The 18,453-nt window shown below is 41.7% G+C and overlaps 2 protein-coding genes across 2 annotated transcripts; both read right to left on the minus strand.

Annotated features, from left to right (window-relative positions):
• Positions 1–291: 291 nt before the first annotated feature.
• syngr3a (synaptogyrin 3a) lies at positions 292–12,143 on the minus strand. The gene is made up of 4 exons (XM_056401115.1): positions 11,905–12,143; positions 9,581–9,815; positions 8,543–8,688; positions 292–6,100 (listed from the first exon to the last, which is right to left on the minus strand). The coding sequence occupies exons 1-4, from the start codon at positions 12,004–12,006 to the stop codon at positions 5,891–5,893; spliced, it is 693 nt and encodes a 230-aa protein (XP_056257090.1). The 5' UTR covers positions 12,007–12,143; the 3' UTR covers positions 292–5,890.
• A 3,970-nt stretch (positions 12,144–16,113) lies between these two features.
• On the minus strand, positions 16,114–18,444 carry gfer (growth factor, augmenter of liver regeneration (ERV1 homolog, S. cerevisiae)). The gene is made up of 3 exons (XM_056402069.1): positions 18,228–18,444; positions 17,512–17,726; positions 16,114–17,013 (listed from the first exon to the last, which is right to left on the minus strand). The coding sequence occupies exons 1-3, from the start codon at positions 18,438–18,440 to the stop codon at positions 16,851–16,853; spliced, it is 591 nt and encodes a 196-aa protein (XP_056258044.1). The 5' UTR covers positions 18,441–18,444; the 3' UTR covers positions 16,114–16,850.
• Between the last annotated feature and the right edge of the window lie 9 nt (positions 18,445–18,453).

Raw genomic sequence — 18,453 nt, forward strand, 5'->3', positions numbered from 1 at the left:
GCACTGTTATAAATGTGGGGAAAGCAAAAACTAGCTAATCAGAACTGCAGCGATATTCTGTCAGGTCATGAAATGTGGGGAATTTGTTTGGATTGAAACCATTTAATGATTCTGTTTAACTGCCACTTCCTTCATTTCATCCCTGAAATACTGAAAAGAAATCTTGATCGTTTGTCAGCGAGCGCCAACTTTGATTCCAAGTCTTAATTGTTGATTTTAAAAAATTGTATGTCGTTGAAAAATGGAACAAACTTCACACATTAAACTCAGGCACAGAAACAGGCAGTCCAAAACATGTTATCTTTTTTTATTGGAGTGACGGTCAGACTGCAGTCCAGAGACATTCAGCTAATAGACAGTGACACACATCTCTGTACACGGCGTTTTTACACCTTCAGAACAGGAAGAAACAACTCAGAAGAAACAAGTTAAAGGGGAAGCACACGACAAAATCAATGTTTACTTGTTTGTTAAATTGGGTTAGGTTTTTTTCTTCTTTCATCATCTGCATTAATGGGGGAGATGTTGTAATATTGACCTCATAGTTGATGTCACTGGCGTTACTACATGTCATAACCTTTTATCTCAGTCTAACAAAACGACGGCGTGATCACACGAAACTTTGATTTTGGTGCCGACGGCCCCTTTAATAGTGGTCAAACAAAGTATCTCCAACAAAGAGTGCATTCTAGATCATAAATAATCATCATTAATATTATTTTTTATTTTCAGTAGTACAGGACAAACCAGACCCTGGACATCATCACACACAGGTTCCATTTACTTCAATAACATACTGAATTTTACAATCAACCAATACCACGGTAGTGTACATGGGCCGGAGCACGAAACACAGAAAATGCTTGTATTATTATTTTTATCTACCACACTTGACTGAAGAGACCGAAGCACTGAGAACAATAATACAACCTGACCTGACAGCACCCCAAACTACCCAACGGTACCCCAGTAATGCCTCCATCATACCCCAGTCACACCCCACCGCCTCGCTGCAGACTAGCAGCCCAGTAACAGCTGAGATGTAGAGGACTATACTGGTGGTTTCTCATATTTCAGCATCTTCATACTTTACATTATTAGATTTTTAAATGGGTTTCTATGGGAGCTAAAATAAACTTAAATCTATCACTATTAATATTTATTTAACTTGAATCCAGTTTAAGTCCGGCACAGGAAAGGATGCAAACGACTACACAGAGATGTAAGTGTAAATACATCAAATAGCCATAAATAACTGAACGGATCATACCATTTAATATTGTGTAGTTTCATCATTACAACACGGCACCTGTGGAGGAGTCTGAGTTGAAAACTCACCCAACACACACGTGTTTGAAAGTTGGGGAAACAGTTGGCAGTAGTTTGTACTGAACATGAAAAAGCCACGAGTGTAGACCTTTAACTGCTCCGCAGATTTGACGGCGCCTCGCGCCCCGAGTTACCTGAAAGTATTTGGAAATCAACCCAACCTAAAAACCCCACCCGGTCATCCAACACCCCGTCCCGAACCTGAACCCTGAAAGAAAGTACGACCGGATTAACCCTCAGTTTAAAACGAGTACTCACTTAATTCACAGACATTTGGTGAATAAAATCCTAAACAAGTGGTTTTACAAGGCTGAAATTATTTTTGTACTTTGTAGACAAGGCTTTATTTCCCTTTGCCTAAAGAGCTGTTTCTCTACAGCTAAACTGTGATATCTAATAATAAGAAGAAGAAGTTATGTGTCTCAGTAAATAACTCTTCACACTGGGATTTGATTCTCTTTCGGAGCCTGAGCTTTGTTAGCTTCTGTCTGTTAGCATCCTCGCTGTTAGCTTATGGATTCTGGGCTCAGGTTAAAGTGAGGTTCCTGGATGCAGAAGAAAATCTGACCCCCAACACAATGGGCTTTGTGGGGCAGTACTTTTTTCGGGTGTTGTTTGGGCGTACTGCTCTGACCGTAAACTGTGATTAATATAACACAAGAAGGAATCCTGTCAGCTGCGTTGACTGATGGCGAATCTCACTTTGCAAAAAAAAAAACACTTTGGAGTCAACTTAAGAATTACATAGTATTCAATATATAATGAGTCCTATACAACGATTTCATGCATTATTATCATGATTACTTTATGATAACTCAAGAGAGCCTCAGTGGTCCCGCTGCAGCAGAGCCTCCTGTGGTCAGCAGAGGGCGCTGTTCACACGGGAGCAGAGAGAGGAGCAGGCAAGGCATTCTACAGGTCAATTATATCACTCTAATATCAACTTTTATATTTGGCTCTTTCATCAAAAACATAAAAATAGAAAAAAAAAATCATTTCATAACTTGACGTACCTCGACAGTGACACTGATATAATATATTTTGCAGAAAGACTAATTTTCTTCTGGGGAATTTATTAAATGCTGGAACTGAGACTTATGATTTCTTCCTCTGCACTAAAACACAAGTTCAAGAAAATAACTTTGATGCACCACAAAATTTAATTAACTGCACACACACACAGATTTACACGTCTCTCATGCATGCTAATACACTCTCACACACACACACACACACACACACTCGCACCCACGCACGCACGCACACGCACACACACACACACACACCAAAACTACAGATTCACTGATGGCGAGTGTACGTGAACCACGACACAGAGACACGGTTACACACTCACATAGTTGGCATGATTACTATCTACATCATTAGTGACCCACATCCACCTAACATCCGTCTCTGTCACCATGGCAACAAATTCGGACCCACCCCTCCTCAATTGCGGGGTTGCAGGATCGATGAATTAGCCAGCTAGCGATCCCTGACCTCCCACACACAGGTTTTTTTCTTTTGCCTGAGACTGTACTGGATCATCCGGCGACCTGACCGCCCTCACTGAATAAAAGCTCATCTGCTGCCCCCACCCCCCACCCCCCACCCCCCACTCCTGCTTTGTGATTACATAAAATCCCATAGACAGTAACAACATAGTAGTAATGTGGTAATCAAAAGACAGCAATAAGAACACAGGGCAGTTTGGCAGCTTCTAAAACGTAAACATAAACAGACCTGACTTCCCCAGAATCTCCCCACGCCACCATTTTCTACATACCACACTCGGCGTATCACGCTGTCTCAAATAACCCACTGCACACGTCCCCTGGCATGGATGGATTACCAGACAACGAGGCCCTGGGCACAGACCCTGACCCTGACCCTGCTCAGGAGCAGGACCCCCCCACACTGAAAGTCGTGGTCATTTTGAGTCTCGTTTTAGTCAATTCACATCTTTCTGTTGTTGTTGTGTGTCTCTTTGTAGCTGTCTTCAGTCTCTTTGTAGTTGTCTTCAGTCTCTCTGTAGCTGTCTTCAATCTCTTTGTAGTTGTCTTCAGTCTCTCTGTAGCTGTCTTCAATCTCTTTGTAGCTGTCTTTAGTCTCTTTGTAGCTGTCTTCAGTCTCTTTGTAGCTGTCTCCAGTCTCTCTGTAGCTGTCTTTAGTCTCTTTGTAGCTGTCTTCAATCTCTTTGTAGCTGTCTTTAGTCTCTTTGTAGCTGTCTTTAGTCTCTTTGTAGCTGTCTCCAGTCTCTCTGTAGCTGTCTTTAGTCTCTTTGTAGTTGTCTTCAGTCTCTTTGTAGCTGTCTTCAATCTCTTTGTTGCTGCCTCAGTCTCTTTGTAGCTGTCTTTAGTCTCTTTGTAGTTGTCTTCAGTCTCTTTGTAGTTGTCTTCAGTCTCTCTGTAGTTGTTTCTATCTCTTTGTAGTTGTCTTGTGTCTTTTGTAGTTGTTTAGTCTTAGATTGAAGACAGCTACAAAGCTGTATTAAGTGTCTTTGTAGTTGTTTTGTCTCTTTGTAGCTGTCTTGAGTCTCTTTGTAGTTGTCTTGAGTCTCTTTGTAGTTGTCTTCAGTCTCTTTGTAGTTGTCTTATGTCTTTTGTAGTTGTTAAGTCTTAGATTCAAGACAACTACAAAGCTGTATTGAGTGTCTTTGTAGCTGTGTTTAGTCTCTTTGTAGCTGTCTTTGTTTTCTTTGTAGCTGTCTTTAGTCTCTTTGTAGCTGTCTCCAGTCTCTCTGTAGCTGTCTTTAGTCTCTTTGTAGCTGTCTTCAGTCTCTTTGTAGCTGTCTCCAGTCTCTCTGTAGCTGTCTTTAGTCTCTTTGTAGCTGTCTTCAGTCTCTCTGTAGCTGTCTTTAGTCTCTTTGTAGTTGTCTTCAGTCTCTTTGTAGTTGTCTTCAGTCTCTTTGAAGCTGTCTTCAGTCTCTTTGAAGCTGTCTTCAGTCTCTTTGTAGCTGTCTCCAGTCTCTCTGTAGCTGTCTTTAGTCTCTTTGTAGCTGTCTTTAGTCTCTTTGTAGCTGTCTTCAGTCTCTCTGTAGCTGTCTTTAGTCTCTTTGTAGTTGTCTTCAGTCTCTTTGAAGCTGTCTTTAGTCTCTCTGTAGCTGTATTTAGTCTCTTTGTAGCTGTCTTCAGTCTCTTTGTGGCTGTCTTCAGTCTCTTTGTAGCTGTTTTCAGTCTCTTTGTAGCTGTCTTTAGTCTCTTTGTAGCTGTCTTCAGTCTCTTTGTAGCTGTCTTCAGTCTCTTTGTTGTCACGTTGCTTCTTTGGAGTCTTTTTTTGTCTCTTTGTGGTCATCGTGCATCTTTTCACAGTCTCTGTAGTGGTAGTATTCATTATTGATGTTAACAGTCACTTCAAACAGAGGTTCCAGCACAGGGTCCCGCTGTCTCCTCTGGCCCCTGGGCCTGGACCTGATGAGCCCTTTAGTAATCCATCCATGCCTGAGACAGACATCTAACAGACTAAAGAGTGATTTTCTGTGTTGTAGGTTGGATCCCCAATGAAACTTGAGAGTGATCAAACTGTGAAAACCAGAATCACATGTTAGGCTATTGTGACGAGGTACTTATTTATGTAACAGCTTCATCTGAAAGTCTTCTCTGGATATATATAACATCTGTATCTTACAAACTTCACCAATCTTGTTCAATCCAAGGTCGACAATTTAGATAAACAAATTCAATGTGTCACATTTGCCTGAGATTTGTGAGTAAAATTCAAAGACTCGTAAGTAATTTGAGACAGTGCCTGAAGCTGGTCTAATCTGATGGTAACTAGCCAACCTATAGTACAGTTTATACCTACCTACATAAGAACGTGAGATATTGCACTTGGTCACAAAACATTGTCGTCATTTGTTTTTTTTGTTTTTTTACAGCATGTGGAAATCTACTAAATTAAGTCACTGTCTGAGACACACAGTACAGTATGGCACTTAGTTGATCTCTAAGTTTGGAAACATGCAGATTCAATACACATGATCACTTGTAACTGCAGCAGGGAGGGGGGGGGGGGGGGGCAGCCAGATCGTACTGTAGCTAAAGAAACTTTCCCCCGTCACTGTTTGGCATGAAAGGGGATTTGACACTTCAATGAATGAAAAGATGAAGGTGGCGGACTTGAGTGCCTTCTGCGCTATATTTAGTAATGTAATACTGCTCTGAGGTGGAGTCACTCACTTGTTAATTCCTTCATCTCTTTTTTTTTTTTTTTTTGTCAAAATAGTGTTTGAATACTGCAAAGAGGCCTCCTCTTCTGTATCTCCTCTTCCGGTTTTCTCTGTCTCTCATCTGCTCTGATCTGACGACACTGAGGATTTGCTAAAGCAGGTTCAACATACAGGTCTAGAAAAGTGCTGAGAAAGCTGGAATGTAAAGGAAGGAACGGGAACGAGAGGAGGAAACAAAGAAGGAGAGGCCATTTTTTTTTAACAGTTAGTGAAAACTCAGCTCAGATCAACACATAAACAACTGCACGTGTAACATCACGGAAAGCAATTTTCTTTAACTTTCACCTCATCCCTCTCCCGGCCTTCCTCTCCCCACCATCAGGTCTATCTTATCTAGTAAATGGGAACCTGGTATGTGGGTGCTGCGTTGCTCTCAGTGAATGGTGGGCTCTGGTAGGTCTCTGTGGTCTCAGTGTTGCCACCTTCCGGTGAATTGGACGGGTACGGCTGGGTGGGCGCGCCGCCGTCCATGTGCTCCGTGGTGAACAGGGTCATGTCTGTGCCCAGCAGATACTTCTGGACCGCACGCACCGTTAGACCAGCCTATGGGGGGGGGGGGCAACAGATGGAAAAATCAGAATGACTACTTTAGGTACTGCTCTAGTGAAAATAAGCCAAACTAAATCATGAAAGTTCAGTTTTCATGAGCAGATATTTGTCAGGAAACCTCCTTTAAAAGCAGGATTATCTTTTTGACACCACTCTCATGTCTGTATGTTGAATATGAAGCAGCTGGTTAGCTTAGCTTAGCATACATACTGGAAACAAGTGAGAAGAGCTTGACTCTGTCCAAAGGCAACAAAATCCACCTGTTGTCAAACTCCAGGAAGTTACTGCTCCCAGTCAACAAGGTTTCTGGGATATAGTCCCTTGTAAAATTAGGGATTATTAGGGTTATTTTTGGTCAGAGTCAGGATATGTGTTTCCCCATGTAGCTGGTTTTTGTGCTAAGTTAAGCTAATTGGCTGCCAGCTTTAGCTTAGGGTGACTAGACGTCCCTGTTTTCCATGGACAGTGCCCATTTCTGGTGTCCTGTCCGGGGCTACAGCTGTCCCCGGAAATGTCCCCGTTTTTTAACTGTGAATTAAAAACAGATGTCTAGTGTTGCGCTTGTTTTGGCCAACAGAGGGGGCTGGTTGTTAGCTACAGCAGCTTCAGAAATAAAGCTAAAATCAACAAAATAGAGTTATCCAAATCTTTTTTTTTTTTTGTCTCTAGGCAGAGAAAAGGTTAGCTGGTAAACTAACGAAAACAAACATACCCAAATCCCCTCAGCTGGAACTTGAAAACATTTTTTTTATGTTGGAAGAAGTGAAGAAGAAGAAGTTACAGGACTGTCTGCAACAATATTCACAACCTGGAATACTTTAATGAAAAACGCTTTTGATTCTTTTGATCTGTGGACACTTACGAACTAAAGGAGTATAAATAATCGAGGGGTAGATAGACAATTGGACTTTGTGACAGCTTCAAATGTAGAGAGTCATCAGTTTATCAGGCATCCCCCACCAAAGTTTATTACAGTAAAACAGTAAGTGTGGTCCTAATCCTCTTCTGTAAAAATACACCACCAGGTCTTTCCCCGTTTTATTGCGTAGGTAAAAACACTTGATATTTTAATGATATATTGATGCTGAACAGGAAATGTCTCCGATTTTCTTTTCAGAAATCTGGTCACCTTACTTTAGCTTCATATCTAACAGAAACATATGACAGTGGAATTAATCTTCTCATCTAACTCTCTGCCAAAAAGCTCATTTGTATAATTATTATTATGCTTTTTTGTATGTCCAAAACTATTTGTGTGAAATTTCAAACAAACTGTTGATGCCTCTAAACTCCTTGTTGAGCAGCACATAAGATTAACTGTGGGTCAGCAGATGCATGACCAGTTTCTCACCTTCAATTTATTCAGAAATGGATTACTGCTCACGGTTCAGGTCGCGGATGGATCAAACGGACCCACCAGGCGCAGGGACCGGGGCCCGACTGATCAGGGAGGCCTTAATCCTGAACCTTTGCTTGAAGTGTTATTAACTTTTCTCTTTGGGAAGTCTAATAGCTCAGTGAGAAGTTGAGCTGGATGTCCTGATGATTTCTTTTTCCTGCTCCTGATGGTTTACTTTAGTTAAGGTACATATATAAAAATCAAACAGTAAGATAATTAAAACTCTTGACTTGACCTGTCTAGTTGAGTTTTGAGAATTTTTTTCGTCTCAGATCTATTTATTAGATTTTCAACAAATGGACAGCATGCATATTCGTATAGTGTACGTGGGTGCATGAGTGTAGTATTACATTACCAAAATGTACAACATATATATTTCAACCTTACAGCACATGTCCATATTACAAGGAGCAGAACATGTTATTTCTCCCCTGGAGTTTTACACAGAGGAGCAGGAAGTCGAGTTTCAATTACAAAGGAAGGATGAACTTCTATAATCTCTATTACTGACAAAAATCAACTGAATGACAAAAAATTAAAAATAAATAAAAGGAGAAATCAATCCTTAATTTGACTGAAGATTTTGAAAGTATTCTAGGGACGGTTCCCTTATCTTCAGGAACTTCTTGTTTGAGTTATAGACTGATGATCGGATCTTATCAAGGTTCAGACAGGACATAATGTCCCCCAGCCACTGAGCATGGGTGGGCGGGGCAGCGTCCCTCCATCTAAGTAATACTGCACACCTGGCTCAAAGAGAAGCGAAAGACAACATGCAGCATTTGTTTGGAGTCAGGCTTACTTCATTTTCTCCAATAACGGGTCAAAATTCAGGCCTAAGGACAGGGTGTGGAAAACATCCTTCCATTTGAGGGAAATGTTGTTTGTTGTTTGTTGAGGAAATGAATTTGCTTTATAACTTAGTTAGGTTCAGTATCTCTGTACTGGACTCTGTATTGTACCTGGTATTACTCAGTACACTGAGTCTTTATTCTGTGTGTGTGTGTGTGTGTGTGTGTGTGTGTGTGTATCCTTACCCAGGTGATTATGGAGAAGAAAGAGAAGGCGATCGCTGCCCGAGCTGCATCTGCCCCCTGGTTGAGTGGCAGCTCATCAGGCGTGGTCCGTGACCACTGATTGGCCAGGAAACAGAAACTTACAAAGTACAGGAAGGTCCAGAAACCTGCCAGAAAGCAGCAGAACATAGACGCTGTGTTATGACAGAAAGGAAGGTAAATCCCTGCTTCACTCTACAAACACAGTCAGGTACAGGTGTTGTTTTTCCAAATCAAATCCACCTGAAGCTTTTCTTTGTTCCTTTTAGAAAAGAAAAATATTCTCATTTCTCTGACAACTTTAATGTCGGTTTACAGGTTTCATGTCTCTTGTTCTCGTCTGGTGCAAGAAAACAGTGATCTGAAACAAAGAAGTGCGTCTTGTCGGCTAAATGTTGGTATTTCTGGGAAATCCAGCCCTTTGAATCCGGCCTTTCAGCATGATCAAGCATTAACAAGGACACTTTTTATGGCTTGTGTGTCTCTGCAGTCTGCTAACTGAATGTGTGACTCCCATTGTGAAAGAACGTTACACCTATAACCAGTATAACCTATAATCAGTGGCCCCCCCACTTTTAAATTCAAAACTGATATTGCTAATTACTTTGTAACGTCCCATTTAAATAGAAAATACATTAGTAGACTTTTGATTCTTTTGATCTGTGGACACTTTTGCACTAAAGGAATATAAATAATCAATGAATAGACAGACAATTGGACTTTGCGATAGCTTCAAATGTAGGGACCAGGACTGTCCCTCTTTTTTATTTCATAGGTAAAAACATTGGATATTTTAATGTTATATTGACAATGAACTGGAAATGTCCCCGGTTTTCATTTCAGAAATCTGGTAAGCTCAGTCCAACCAGTCTGCTTCTGGACATTTGCTGAATCACAGGCTCACTTATGAAATGTCCAACCTGTCCTCCCTGCCTCTTGGAAAACTGTAAGAATCATATCAAAAACTGGCAACAGAACTTTGTTGGCTGTAGATGTGACCGCCCGTGGTTTCCTCCTCACCTGAGAAGCCGATCTCCAGCATCACAGCCTTCTTCCTGTCCTTGACGGAGCTGATGGAGGAGAACTTGTAGTCGAGCAGGAAGAAGAAGGAGCACGCCAGCAGGCCCACCAGGCCCATGAACACGCCGTAGTTACAGGCGTCTGCGTTCTTATTGAAGACGCAGTGGAGACGCTCGCTGCCGATGTTGACGTAACCCTCGTTCACGATGGAAGCAAAGACCACCAGGGAAAATATCTGTGGACGGAAGAGGAAGAGGAAGAGGAAGAGGAGAGGGTGGACACAAGGGAGAGAGAAAACGCAGTGAGGCAGATGGGATATTAACGTACAAATTAATGCTTTGACAATCACCATATCCCTCACTTTAACCAGTGGCAGACTCACTGGAAACAGGACGGAGGCAGCTCGACCAGAGAGCGTCTCTTTGAGCGAGCTCAGACCAAAAGCATTAACCTAATTTCCGCTCTTTCTCTCTGACTCACTGAAGAGGTGGATGCTTCACTTCCCCTTAAGAATCACATCGTCCCGAGGCGGCGTTTAAACCGAAAGAGGAACTGTGATAAAGGTTTCTGTATCTCATGCTGTAACATTTTTTCCCCTCATTGGTTCGTCCCATTTGCCTCAACAACACCCTCTTTACATCTGATCCCTATAGTTTATCCTCTGTCTCCCTCCCTCCCTCCCTCTGCTCTGGACACACTGACACCGATCAGCTGACTAACACACATTGGCAGAATAGGGCCGTGTGACACACACACACACACACACACACACACACACACACAGAAAAATGCACCCACACTTGGGGGTTTGGGTCATATGATGGCGGAGGTGCACACAATGGGATAATGTCGGGTCCACATTTTAAACTAATCACATGTGGATATAATCTGAGCAGACACACACTCGGTGCTTGTAATGAATCAGCATCTGTGAATGTCAAGAGAAACGTAAAGCAGAGTCTTTGCCTCATTATGAGGTCGTGGGAAATTACAGTTTTTAGCTCGTTTCAAAGGAAATTCAGCAACTATTCGACTATTTTTGACTCTGGTTCACGTTCCCTCTCTCTTTGTTATTTCCTTTATACTTTGATTTTTTACTTCTGATGATGTAGAGATGAAGAGCTGGAGCCATATAAGAACAATATGAGTTGTTTTATTTCAGTCAGGAACGTGAGCGTAAACCCACAGTGAACAAGTGGCAGTAGCTTCTGGTGCAACTAACACACATTGGACATTTGCTTTTGTGCTTCAGTTCAGTTTTGAGATTCTTGTAATTTCCTTTGTAATGCTGCATTATAGTTTAGACCGGTGGTTCCCAACCTGTGGGCCGACAAACCATCAGCAGAGCAGCACAGTTCAGGTGAAAGGATGTAATCCTGAAACGAAAATAAAAATATAAATAATGTTTTTGTTTCCACTCTCATATTAAGGCCTGTTTCTGTGATAAGCCAATGACAGGACCGCATCATAGCTCAGGACTGGACCCTGTTTCCTACACCAGAGAAAAAGCCACATCATGTTGGTTCCACGCGGAACAGACACTGATGAGGATGAAATGATGTCTCCTCCACACAGAGCTGTCCCCGGTGTCTCAGAGATGTCCACTCTGCCGTAGAAGACCTTCTCCGTGTCACCCAAAGGTGATGCGTTACATCAAACGCCAGGGGAACGACGCGTCTCCGTGGCTCTGCGTGCGTAACGATGTTCACGGACCAATCACAGGTGAGATGACGGACGACGACCGTTTAGGGTTAAATCAGCAAAATCATTAATGGAAACATGATGGAGATGAAAAATGAAGCGGGTTTGTCTGGTCAACATCACAGCTGTGTTTCAGAAGAAGAAAATAACGACTGCACGAGCGGCGGGCACGAGGAGGCTGAGGAACATGAATATGGATCTTATTTTCTCCACAATCCGGGTCCGGTCTGCTGCACACACACTCTGCTTCTGACCCGTGGGCAGGAGGGATTTAAAACATGGGGATGTGTGAGGATACAGCGGTTTCTGCCCCATGAAACATCTGTATAAAATCAGATGTTTGATGGTGAGGGTGTCAGATAACCAGCAGGCCTGGGTTACACCCTGCACGGTCCGTCTCTGCAGAAACACCCCCCCAGTGCTGATACACATCCATTTCACGGTTTCCATTCACACACCCTGCTCATCGATTATCGGTGGATTTCTGAGGGTCTATATTTGCAGTGAGAACACGTCACGGGTCTCGCGCCGCAACGACAACAGAGAGGGACCCCCCCCCCCCTTCCTCCAACACACACACTATTACACACACAAACAGCAGAGCCGTAAAAACCCGCTCTCACCCAGGACAGCGCTCTGAGGATGGTCTGCGGCTGTTTGGCGAAGGTGATCGGGTCCATGGTGGACCCGGTCCGGCCCGCTCCGAACGATCCCACTCCGTCCATCTTCTCTCTCTCTCTCTCTCTCTCTCTCTCTCTGTGTGCTCCTCGCGGCTCCACGCTCGCGGCTCCACGGCAGGATGGATGCGCTGCTGCTCCGCTGCTGTAGGGACGGGTCCTCCTGCGCGCACCCAGAGGCGCGCGGGCACAGCGACGGACGCGGCGAGTGGGGGCGCGTGCACGAGCGACCGTCGTGCCCACGCCGTAGACAGTGGTGGGGTTGGCCATTTACGACAAAGACTTTAAAATTCTATAGAAATGTTAAAATTAAAACTTTTTTGTTTCCTTATTCTGATTTTAAACTCTTTACTTTAAAGTCAGAATCCAAAAAAAAAAAAAAATCACATAGGACCACATGTGATTTTTAAAAAAAAAAATAATTCTGACTCTAAACTCAGAATTCTGACTTTCTAAAATAAAATAATAAATCACATTAGGACCACGTGAACGTTTCAGACATCCGATCACATTATTGTAGCAGTTCATTATCAAGTGAAACCGGATCCAGACAGTTCAGGCCTGTGTAGCTCCTACAAAATAAGATGAATATTGGATTGTATTTCCATGACTGGCAGTGGTGCCAACAGGTTATTGACGTCATGTCTGTGTTTCCTGTCAGAAATCTGTTCAAGTGAACAGTTTCTCCCCTCAACGCTGTTCATGATTGGTTGGATAAACATCCACACGTTTGACACTCCTCGCCCATAGTTATGATGCCTCAAGTCCAGTCTGTTAAACCCTGATGACGTCACTGTGATATCATCAGGGTTTTTAGTTTTGCAGATTTTAGAAAGATCAACCTGCATTATGACCTGCATTAGTTTTCCTTTATCACAAGCTACCAATAAGAATAATAAAGGTGTAAATGGTCTGATCAAAACAGGTGAAAACAGCTGTGTGGGTGTCTTAATGTGAGTCTAAGAGCTCATTTGACCGTTTTTAATAGTTTTGATTTTGCCTTAATATAACACATTTTAAAATCTTTTTTTCAGCACATCACCTAACAATTGTTCTTTTATCTGACATGCTGTATCAACATGTTGGACATAAAAACACACAGAACAAAATGAAGCTTTTTGAATTATAAAAAACACAAACATGCTCAATGAACACAGGTTGCAATTATGAACATGTATCATCAAGCATTATACAGCTATTTCCAACAAAAAGCATGTGGGGCGATATGTGATTTTTATTTATAGCAATGTTATTTTGATAATAATAATATATATATCATCAGAGCCAATACAATATCTACAAATGTACAGTTTTGTTGTGGAATATAAACTCCACACACACATATGTAAAACCACTAGATCCCTAGAGAAAAATGGCACAGTGAGGATGACCTCATGCTCGTGACCGGCAGCTGCCGCCCTGGAGCTTTTATAAAGGTTCAGTGGAACAGTCGACCCGATCTAAAGGAGGGAACACCAAAGACTGTCGGCTGCAAACAATATACTGAGAGGAAGATCCTGCCTGAGTCGACCATCAGTCACAAACATTGCTAATTTCTGGCACATGGCGTGGAGAACGGTCTCATGATGATGCAGCTGTGCCAAATACCACATAATATTAAAGTCACAAGTCACTTATCATGGGATATTTATCAATTAATGCTGTAACAATGAAGATTTACTTGAACACTCAACTGTCTCAACATAAAGTGAAGCCCTTTGGTGAGGCAGAGATTAACTGTAAAACCCTTTGAGGTAAATACATAAATGAAACTGGCTTGATTTGACTGCTTGATAAATATATTCTGAATATTAATCAAATTCAATAAAACATGAAATAAACAGTTAATTAAATACAATTCTCATCACAGTCCAGACATGCATGTGAAACTGCTTCAGACCAGTGTTGTCACTCACTAATATTAAACTGTAAAAAAAAAAATCGTTAAAAAACGGTCAAATGACTGGCAGCAGCTGCCAAACAAAAACCGTAAAATTAAAGTAAAATGTCCTAATTCAAATAAAGTGTGAAAACAATAAATTTACGGAAAGTTTCATTAATATTTCTACAGAGAAAAACTAATTTATTATGATCAAACACGTTAAATAAAGTGACGCCACTAAAGTTTCTGCAGAGAAACTTTTTCCTAATAATAAAATTAAGTGTAAATCAATGAAACATTAACACAAGCTTAATATTGTAAAGTAAACCTTTTGTTTTGGAAGACAAAGTAAAAAATACTGTGTAAAACAGATTAAAATCATCTCAAACTTTAACTTGCAGTATTTGTGTCAACATTGAATCTTTAAGTGTAAAGTAAAGTTAAAACCTGTAGAAGCAAAATCTAAATACAATATTTACAGATTCAGATCAATTTCCTTACATTTCTCATCAAATATAATAAATTGAAGAAATGCTAATTAAACTGTTAAGTCTGTCTGTATTTCAACTAAAGTGGGGTTGGAAACTTAATTACAAATAACATACGCACCACTATCGACTTTATAACACTTTTATTTAATATATTCAGATGTAATGCGCTTGTGTCAAAGAGATTTGTATTTGTTGAAAGTCTGAATCAAAACTGAACGAACGATCAGTGTTTGGGAATGTTGCTCACTGAGTTTTACAGTTTTCTGCTCTTGATCTCTGAACACAGACGTCCACAAAAGCTTTTCTTCTTCCCCTGATTCTCTGAACCTCACCACCGATCATTAGTTCAGTTTGATCCACACAGTCTCAACAAATACAAATCTCTTTGCCACAAGCACGATTAGTTTTCACGTGCACAAACTTGAATTTCTCATGCAGATTTATTTTCCAGGTTTACAAAGTTTGATTTAAAACTACAAATATTGGAATTATTTGTAAACATCACTTTATAAGATCAAAATCATTTTGAGCCTAATTTGAAGTGGGGCTAAGTCGGGGGCTAAGTCGGGGGCTAAGTCGGGGGCTAAGTCGGGGGCTAAGTCGGGGGCTAAGTCGGGGGCTAAGTCCGCAGCTGGGGCTGGGAGCTAGCCGCCGGGTAAGATAAGTTTGCATAATAAAGAGGTGGATAAATCTTATTTAGTAACAAGTATAAATTGCAGTAGAGATGTAAAAATAATCCTTCATAGCTCAGTGAGGACGGAGCAACAGTCTGACAGGTCGACTGGAAGCTGTTGCAGCCGTCCATAAGTGATGGAGGGAAGGAGCCGTTATTCATCATCAGTCTTAGTGTTAGAAAACGTTTTACACTGTGGTTTCACAGTTTAACGTTAGCACACATGCTAACTTCAGCTACAATAACAAGTTACTCCTCACATGTATGATATTAGCCTGTAAGACTAATGTAACAGTTGTGACAGCTAACTGTGTTAGCAGCGTCTTCACACGGCTCAGCCGGGAGCCTGTTGCTGTCAGGCTGCTGATGCAGGTGAGTTTACCTGGTGTCCTCGAGGACACAGGTCAGATCCACCCCTCCCTCCTCCCCCCTCCCCAGCTCCACCCTCTCATCCAAACATGGTTTCTTCTGGCGCCAAAAACCAAGATGGCGACGTCCATTAAGCCAAACTCAGGCTTCAAAACGGCAGTTAACACACTACTGGGCGACGTCACGGCAGTTTGCCACTTGACACACACACACACAAAATTAGATTTTTTTTTACAGTGTACGAATTGTGTTATGAAAATGGACAATGTAGACAGGCAGCTGCGCTATACATTATCATACATACATGGCCCAGGCCACTAGAGGACAGTGGCGTCAAAGTCCAATAGTTGAACATAAATGTTAATTACAGGAGAAACGTGAAATGTTGGTGTTTAAAAAAACACTTCATAGGTTGATTATCACACTAAAATAAAAATTCACTGTGGAGGACTAGACTTGTTTTAGAGTGTTAGTGTGTCCTTTACTGGTTCCTTTAATAACACGTTCATGATCACTATGTGTATTAATAACACACACACACACACAGCAGGTCACATGGCCGAGCTGTCGGCCTCTAAGTCCTTGACTGTGGAGAATGGTTTCACATGGTTCTGCAACTAACAGGTGTTTATTAATAATAATAATAATAATAATAATGTTACCAAAGTCTTCAAAAGTGATTATTTTGTATGACTGAAAAACTATTTACACTGACATGAAAGAGAGAAACAAGCAGCTGATCACACTTAAATGATAATTTAATTAGAAAATTTAAATATTTCTTATTTCAGCACTGAATTATGCAAAAACAAAACACACATACTCTCCAGGTAAAGCACCTCACAACACACAAACAGAGAGGTATTACAATGAAGAAACAGTCTGTAATCATTACCATGTCAAATATAAGTTTTGTGATAAATATTTTTCACACATTTTAAGAATATATGCGATTTTGTGTTGCTGTTGACACTCTGGGTCGAACACGAGTCCAAACTGCAGCTAATAACAGAAAACACAGATGTAAATAATTTATCAATCGAAAAACACCAGCTTGAGTCTGGACTTCAATGCAAGAAAAATGAACAGTTCAGCGTGTGCACAGATATTCAGGTCGCAGTCGGCCTGGTAACGCAGCGAAGCAGTAAAACAGCAAATAAATCTTAAAGGGAGCGTTGAGAAGATGTTTCCCTGCACGTTTTCAATTTCACAAAAGACTGCGTGCAGAATTTGAATCCCACGTTTTTTTTTTTTTTAAATCCCCTCAATCACCTGAAATCACAGCAGATTCAGTGAAACTCGTTTTTACCGTGAGTCGCAGCCGTGACGTGAGAAACAGAGAGGAATGCACGTTTGTTTTGTATCCTTATGTTTTATTACCAGAGCAGTTGTGTTAACTAACCACAGAGATAGACTCATTCTCATCACATGAAGTCTCTCCACGACAGAGACGCGAGCTCAGTCCCGACGCAATCCTTCAATCACAGGAACCATCTTTCCATCCGTCTTTCCACCTCTCGTCCACACGGGAGCAGTCGAACTCAGGCTTCCCCAGCCGGATGTTGATGCCATTATGGAGACGACAGAACCACTGGGACAGAGCGTGGCGGCTGCTGGTGTCCGGCTGGTTGGTTTTTAATCTGTGGAGAGGAAACTTGGTTTAACCCTCTGGGGTCAGGGTCGATCTTTTCAACTTCTTACTCCACCTACACGTTTTCCTTGGATCCTCTTTTTGTGCAGTGTGAGGATTTTACAAATCTTCAGTTTAAGGTAGAAACTTAATATTTTAGTGCTTTCTTTTAATAAATGATGTGTATTAAATCATGTCATCAGCATTTCCAGCTGGTTTTCTCGGCTCATCTCTACATGACTGTATAAATAAAGTTATATTCATGTAAATCAAACATCATTATTGTATTTCCCAAGACTCCAGAAGGGTTTAGGTCTCTTTACACTGATATACATACCATACTCAAACCTACTAAAACACATGTGGCCTTCTGGTCAGCAGTATTGTGATTTGAAGATAGTAAAATAAAATGTGCAAAATGACTGCTAAGATCCTTTCGGTGAGTCTTTCTACTTCAACGCCTGATATGTGACTGTATATTAAATCTACAGGAGTGCTGTGGTCTGACCTTTCTCTCAGGTCTTCTGCACATTCATCACAGGGGAAGAACTTGGAGAAGAGGTTGATGAACTGCCCCATCTCCTGCTGCTGGGTGGAAGACGGACGGTCGGGGTAATACGCTGCCATGGTGTGCAGAAAGGACCAGGTGTTTCGCCCCAGCTCTCCCCTGTCCAGTGGACACTGTGGGTCTTCCTGTGGCTCTGACTCAGCAGCTCCTGTCTCCTGGAGGGTGAAAGCAGATGTTCCAACACAGCGGAGTCAATAAGCTGGTAATTCATATTGACACAGGGAGTGAAGCCAACTGCATTAAACCTTTAAATGTTTTGTTTATCATTCATTTTTTATTGTTCATCCTCAATTGTATCTCGTCTTGTAAAGCAAACAAAGATTAACTGTGTTTTGAAAGGTGCTGTATAAATAAAGATTATTATTATTATTTATTAACTAATGAATCGAGAAAACTATCTGCAGAGTGATCGATGATGAAAGTCATACATATGTTCTATACTTGTTGTAAATGGCCTCTGACGTCACAGGTTAAACAACCACGCAGGTAAACGCTGTAATGCAGCACCGCAGCTCTGACACAGTGACGCTGAAACAACTGAACCCAGATCATTAATCATCATCTAGTCAAACCAAGTTTTATGGAAACAAGCATCTCCACAGATCCTCCAAAAAAAAAAAAAAAAACCCCAAAAACCCGCCTTGACCTCCTGTCACCTGTGTAGCAGCTGTCGTCTGTTTCTTCTGGACCTTCATCCACGATTTAAAGTCCGTACAAGCCCTGCACGGCTTCTTCTTCACCTCCCCGGTCTGCTCCTGCTCTTTACCGGAGCCGTCCTTCGATGCTCTGCCGCCCACCGCAAACGGAAAACCTTCAAACCCGGTCGGGATGGAGGCGGACGGTCCTCTCGGTCCTGTGGGCGCAGCCATGTTCGCTCTCTAC

This window comes from Seriola aureovittata, chromosome 17 (assembly GCF_021018895.1).
Source record: "Seriola aureovittata isolate HTS-2021-v1 ecotype China chromosome 17, ASM2101889v1, whole genome shotgun sequence".
In the NCBI taxonomy this organism is placed as follows: domain Eukaryota; kingdom Metazoa; phylum Chordata; class Actinopteri; order Carangiformes; family Carangidae; genus Seriola; species Seriola aureovittata.

What these genes read in the sequence shown, in the direction of transcription:
- syngr3a (XM_056401115.1), bottom strand. Translation starts at nt 12,006, where the DNA reads ATGGACGGAGTGGGATCGTTCGGAGCGGGCCGGACCGGGTCCACCATG. An exon ending in TCCTCAGAGCGCTGTCCTGG is followed by an intron (nt 9,816 to 11,904) that starts GTGAGAGCGGGT and finishes TTCCGTCCACAG; the next exon opens with ATATTTTCCCTGGTGGTCTT. An exon ending in GCTGGAGATCGGCTTCTCAG is followed by an intron (nt 8,689 to 9,580) that starts GTGAGGAGGAAA and finishes GCTTTCTGGCAG; the next exon opens with GTTTCTGGACCTTCCTGTAC.
- gfer (XM_056402069.1), bottom strand. Translation starts at nt 18,440, where the DNA reads ATGGCTGCGCCCACAGGACCGAGAGGACCGTCCGCCTCCATCCCGACC. An exon ending in AGACGACAGCTGCTACACAG is followed by an intron (nt 17,727 to 18,227) that starts GTGACAGGAGGT and finishes TTCACCCTCCAG; the next exon opens with GAGACAGGAGCTGCTGAGTC. An exon ending in GCAGAAGACCTGAGAGAAAG is followed by an intron (nt 17,014 to 17,511) that starts GTCAGACCACAG and finishes TCCTCTCCACAG; the next exon opens with ATTAAAAACCAACCAGCCGG.